We start from the raw sequence: 6,186 nt of genomic DNA, 5'->3' as shown, positions 1-6,186 counted from the left end.
CAATGGGTTCCTATGGAAATTAATTATTTTGTAACCTAACCTAACCTCATTGTAACATTAGATTTTTCTATCTAATAGCCTTGAAATATAAGATTTTTCTATTATTGTGGTAAGTGTTTACTGTCTCCTATGCCATTTTCTGTTTTCCACCCTTCCGACACACTTTCTCATTCTATTCCTGTGTGCGTGTTCCACACACAAACACACAGTGCTATTTTTTCTGGGAAGAAAGGTTCCAGTACTCATTGTATTGATTATATGAACTACCCTAAATATTTTGATATGCTTCAAATGATGGTTCATCTATGTAGTTCCACACATGCATATGTTAATTTATGTAAAATAAAATATTATTGGTTTCATTCTCAACTACAAAAAGATGCAAGTACAGCTCTATTGTGTTCTTCCAGAATGGAGCATTATATATTTTTTTCTGTGTGTGTGTGTGATAGTTTCCTAGCAATTAGGTTGCTACCCAAATTAACGTTTACAAATACTATATATAAATGTAGTCAGCGTTCAGCCTCTGTAGTCAGCACAGCATGCTACGATGACAGAGGTCCCAGGTTTTTGGTGTTCTTTGTGAATATGTCTGCATCAATTTCATTATATCACCACTGATTCTCCTCTTCACAATTAGCCAAAAGGTTTCCGAAATGCAAGGTAAAATAAACCAAATCAATCAATGTATATACATGTAATTCAGTGGGATTATTTGTGTTGTTCTCCGGCATTTCTTTTAGGAATAATACTTTGGCTTTTTTAATGAATTCTCAATAACATAAGACAGTACACGAGCTACATAAAATATGTTTCTGCGTTGCAACTATTACCGTGACTGTATCAAAGAGGAACGAGAAGCAATTCCTGTACATGTACCATGAAATTGTTGCTCCTAGCACTGCTTTCAAGAGCACAACTAGCGAGGGTGAGGTTGGCAATGGGCCGCTCGACTTGGGACTCTCTTCCAGCATTGCCAAAATAACGTTGGCAACAACTAGGAACCGGTGCTTGAATCCCCATTCTCTATTGTTGACAACAATTGTAACTAAACAAGAATTTCAGGTGTTTTACAATAGGAAAACCAAATAGTTGGGACTTGTAAAATAAAATAAACATATTCAGATGACAGAAAATGCGTGATTGGAGAACATAAAATTGCGCAAATATTGATAATATGTTTTGAAATATGGAACAATATGTTAAAATAACTAAAATATGTATATGAGCCAAAACCTAATGTGTGTAGAAATATGGAAAATAAAAACAATTTTTTTCAAATCTACATGTCTTATTCTTATTATATCTTAGAATTGAAATGACATAGTATATCATTTCTTAACTATGTATGAAGAACAAGGTTGGCATTTTTTTTAAAAAAGAAACAAAATCATAATTTTTGTTTCAAACATGTTTTAACAGTGTTCTAATCAAGAACAAAAAAAACATGTTTTAAACATAATGCAAATTGGTTTGCTTTTTGATAATAATGATTAATAAGGAATCTGTATATCCAGATGTAAAGTAAACACTTTATTAACTTCTCAAAATATATATTTACGTTACTCTTAAATCTTGCCCGTTCAAGAAGGTTCAACTAATCCACTAAATAATTTAAATTTGTATACAGCATATCAGAAATTCAGACAACTCTCTTTTATGTTTTTACAAATGCCTGGTTCATGATCACTGTGGCTCTAAATCTACACTATTTACATTATATACATTACATTATAAAAATACTAATCTGGAACATGGGAAATCTTATAAAATTCTTATTATTACTCACTTCTTGATACCAAAAGGGTGTGTAAGGTCCAAAACCAAAATTCCAGACTAAACCATTAGAGAATTTATGTAATTTACATAACATTTGGCATGACCAATTTGGATTTGCAAGAGGTACAGCACATGATATTTTTGGTGAAGTGACCAATGTGTATGAAATGATTGACATGTACATTGTTTGGCCCAATGAAGTAAAGCGTGATGAAATAACAAGGGTTATTTTGAATTTTATTTGTGAGTGAATTTGTATATTTTCGGAAATTAAATTCTTATGTTGAAAGAAAACAAACAATACACATGGTAACTCTCTTGACTCTCAGTATCATTATGAATATTTTGCACAGTGCCAGCCTCAGAATCACAATATTTGTTACTTACAAACCAAGGCTACATAGAAAAATAGAAGGGTACACATTCTGATGTTGAACATCAACAGAAAGGCTAATGATGGACACTTACTGTAGCAGATTTTTACATGAAAATAGTTCAAAACATGCCCATGCATAAAGTATTTAATATACAATTTCTAATGTAAATACCGGTAATACTCAGTATATCAATTTGAAGTTTACAAAGAAGTGAATAAAATTTTAAATTGCTTGCTTGTCCATTTTTTTTCCATTGTTTTTTTAAAAAAAACATTGGTGCACTATTACAAAAATGTTGAATTTTCAAGAACTTTAAATTTCCCAACAGTTTGTCTACAATTTTGTAGAAACAAAATTCCCCGAGTTTTCCAGACCAGGTAATTGTAACGTGTGTAAGAATATAACTGTATTTAAGATAAACCTTAACCTTAGAATCCCACTTACGCAAGTTTTTAGAATGTTCACTTTACAGGTTCCAACTAATAACGAAAGGGGGAAATTTAACAGAAACTGACTGTTGGATATGAGCATCAAGGGCAAGCTTTTATATAATACTTGCAACATATTGACTACTGGTAAATACAGAATCCATCATAACAATTATAGCATAAATAACATGGAATCATAGTAAAATTTAGTAACATATGTTTTAACCCTTGTTTAATCCTAAAATTTCCACAAAAAATAGTATATGTCACTAGCCATTTACCGTAGTAATTTCTACGATAACTATCGACAATATTAAGTGTATCAAACTGAAGTATAGTTTGTCCACAACAAATTTAAAACTTCTTGGTTGGCTTTTACTTAATTCAAAAACCTATTTCTAGTGCATTACTACACAAAAATGTTGATTTTTCCATCAACATGGTAAATTTCTATGACCTTTTCAGAGAAAGTAAATTCCCTGGCTTTCCCAGATTGATAGACACCCTGTTACAAGTACTAAAACACCCACCCTGGCTGAGGACATTGAGCAAAGCAGCCATACTAGGTCCCAAGAATGTATTTTGGGGCAATCAAGGACAGAAATATGTCACTTTCATTCTACAATTGCCGTAACAAGGTGACAATGTAGTTTCGTTTATTTTCCCCTTTTTCTCGAAAATCATCATGACCATTATCAGCAACATCATCATCATTACCACCACCATCTGCCCCCAATCCCTCTCTTTCCACAATGATGTTATGCAATACACAACATGTTGCAATAATTCTGTTTCCAGACATTGGATCTGCAACATCAAGATATTTTAACCTTCGGAATTTGCATTTGAGAAGTCCAAAAGCTCTTTCTATTACTGATCTGATGGAACTTAGTTTTATGTTATAATTAATTTTTTCGGGTGTGAGATGGCCATTATTTTTGAATGGTGGCAAAAGATACTAGCTTAATGGATAAGCAGCGTCACCAATCAAATGTTGGTTTGGTGGAAGCAGGTTATTCCTTAACCTCTCATGCAACGGGCTGTTCCTCAACACCCGTGCATCGTGAACTCTTCCTGGCATCCCAACAAAGATATTTGTGAATTTCCTGTTATGGTCACACGCACCTTGAAGTATGACAGAATTGCTCAGCTCCTGGAATACCAGATTTTTCCTCAAACACCTGAATGCAAAGAGAGAATTTTAAAAATAAGGCCAGGCGTAAGGGATAATAGCAGGAGCAACATGCAAAGAAGAATATAATGACCTTTGAAATCAAAATCTTTAATCTCCAAGATAACCATTCATATCAAATGTTTAGCATAACCATTCATTATGATAATGTTACTTTGTACACAGAGCAAATGTCTAGTTACAATGAATGATGAGACTGGGGCATGACCATGTTAAAATTAAAAAAAATAAGTCAACTTCTTACTACATACTTATATTTTTCAATTCCACCTTGCTGATGTCTAGAATTTGACCTGCATAAAAAAAAACATACAGCACGTGAGTATCGTCTGGCGAGTTTTTCCTACTTAACATTTTTTTACATTAGTCCTTCTAGTGGTGTTTAACAGCAAAATGTATACTCTTCTAAAGTTAAATTTTCTAGGTAGAAGAAAAATCATATTTATACTAAGAGGTTGCATCACAGTTGCCACCTGTATTATATTGAGTTTCTTTTCAAGTTGAGAACATAACTTCCGAAAATATAGAAATTCAAGCACAAATAAAATGCAAAATAACTATTATTACAGAACTTACCCTCGTTATTTCATCAAGCTTTACTTCATTGGGCCAAACGATGTACATGTCGATCATTTGAGACAATGCAGTTATCACTTCACAAAAAATGTCATGGGCTGCACTTTTTGCAAATCCAAATCTGTCGCCTGCGGATAAGAAGCTTTCTGACTTTGCCAACATCCAGGTTGTGAAAACAACTTTCTTGGGTAACGGAATAAGGTGCCTCTCATGGTTAAGCTGTCTTCCAACAGCATTTGTCACTTCCTGAAAATTACAATTTACATTCTCAGAATCTTCACCAATTTTAGTAAATACCTTGATATATTTTTCTTTTGTACAGTAAATTTGTTTTGAAAATTCAGTTAAACCTAAATTGGAGTTTCATGTCAGGCCATTATCTCCCTACCTCCTTCATTTCTCCCAGCTTTATATCTGTCTTGGGGTAGACTGCTAACCCTAGAGCTACTTGAAAGAATGTTCACTTTTGAGAAAAAACTTATTAGAATTGAGAACCACAGAGCACATACGAAAGTATGATTTCCGTATTTCAACATGAGAACATAATTCTTAAAAATCTATTGAATGTGAAAATAGATGTTGCTTCAAAGGAATAGTACACGTCCAAAGTTTTCTATCATTAGAGCGGTAACGGTTCTGATTGTTTTATGATTTTTTCCAAATTCTAGCAGAAAGACTAATTATTGTAGAATTTGGAAATCATTGTCATACTAAACTGAACCTTCCTTAAAGTAATGAACACTGTTTGGATTCGAAAAAAAAATATCTCTGGGGGGGTGGGACAACTTATCTCCATTGACAAGCGACAGTAAGTATTGTAGACTAGTGGGAACGAATGTAGAAGTAAATCGGAACTTTAGTACAATTCATTTAGGGACTTTATTTTAATTATAAAATAACCAAACCTGGCCTGCCTAATATTTGCACAATAAATCACATTGTATGTTACTCTATTACCTGTTTCTACTTATTTTATGTTATTAAATGTTTGATAAAGATTTCTAAACTTCAGCGGGAAAAAGGATTTTCCCTTAGGTCTTAGATTTTTCTCTCAATGAAAGTTGGCAATAATTATCAACTTTTATGTACCCAGGATTACTACATAGCACTTCTTACATCAAATCGTGAATTTTAATCAAATTTCAAGTTTAAAACATCTTAATTTTGCTAGAATGTGTTCGTAAATTGTATGGAATACGTGTGTGTACCCACATAATTTCAAAAAAACTTAATAAATCCAAACTTGTCGATGTTTTTATGCTCATTGCAATCCTACCATAAGTACATTGGTGTTCTATCACAGCCAAAATTACTTCGAGACATCTTTACTACTTTAAAATACTTGAACTTTAGAAGTGTACACCTAATTATACAATGTTAGAAAGTTAAAATTTAAGTTTGATGTTCTCTGAAAAATAGATATTTACTCAAATAAGAGTTTTTTTTATGCAAATTGCATTATTTCTTTATACTGATACATAGTCTAGTACCGTTATACAGAGTGTCCGAAAAGTCACGCAACCCGGTGTTTACAACCGTATAACGGAATAGCGAAACGGAATGAGAAGAAACGCTTTCTGCCAAAAGAATGCCCTGTATATTGGGAAAATTTAGAGAGACAAACATATGTAAGAACATGCATGTTTTAATAACAAATAAGCAAAGTGTTGCCAAAGGCGGAAAAAAAAATATTTGCGAATCGTATGTATTGATGCACAGAACTCACTGAGGTAAATTATTGCAACATTTCACAATACCAACGAACAATTTGGATGGCCATCTATTGAATTTGACAGAAAAAGAACTTTGACGAAGTTTCAAAAACATTGCAGAA

General features: G+C 32.8%; 1 protein-coding gene across 2 annotated transcripts in view; it reads right to left on the bottom strand.

Annotated features, from left to right (window-relative positions):
* Positions 1-1,620: 1,620 nt before the first annotated feature.
* The window catches only part of LOC145982117 (uncharacterized), a 28,167-nt gene continuing 23,601 nt past the window's right edge, over positions 1,621-6,186 (bottom strand). For both annotated transcript variants that reach the window (XM_083115683.1, XM_083115682.1), the window contains exons 3-4: positions 4,353-4,598; positions 1,621-3,765 (exon numbers count right to left, since the gene is read on the bottom strand). In XM_083115683.1, coding sequence (XP_082971809.1) covers positions 3,700-3,765; positions 4,353-4,598 — 312 coding nt within the window. In that variant the 3' untranslated portion in view covers positions 1,621-3,699. The remainder of the gene's footprint in view (positions 3,766-4,352; positions 4,599-6,186) is intronic.

Source organism: Lepisma saccharinum, assembly GCF_977018435.1.
Source record: "Lepisma saccharinum chromosome 12 unlocalized genomic scaffold, izLepSacc3.1 SUPER_12_unloc_1, whole genome shotgun sequence".
Taxonomy (NCBI): Eukaryota; Metazoa; Arthropoda; class Insecta; order Zygentoma; family Lepismatidae; genus Lepisma; species Lepisma saccharinum.
The sequence above is the reverse complement of the archived record's forward strand: the minus strand, read 5'-3'. Positions and strand labels throughout refer to the sequence as shown.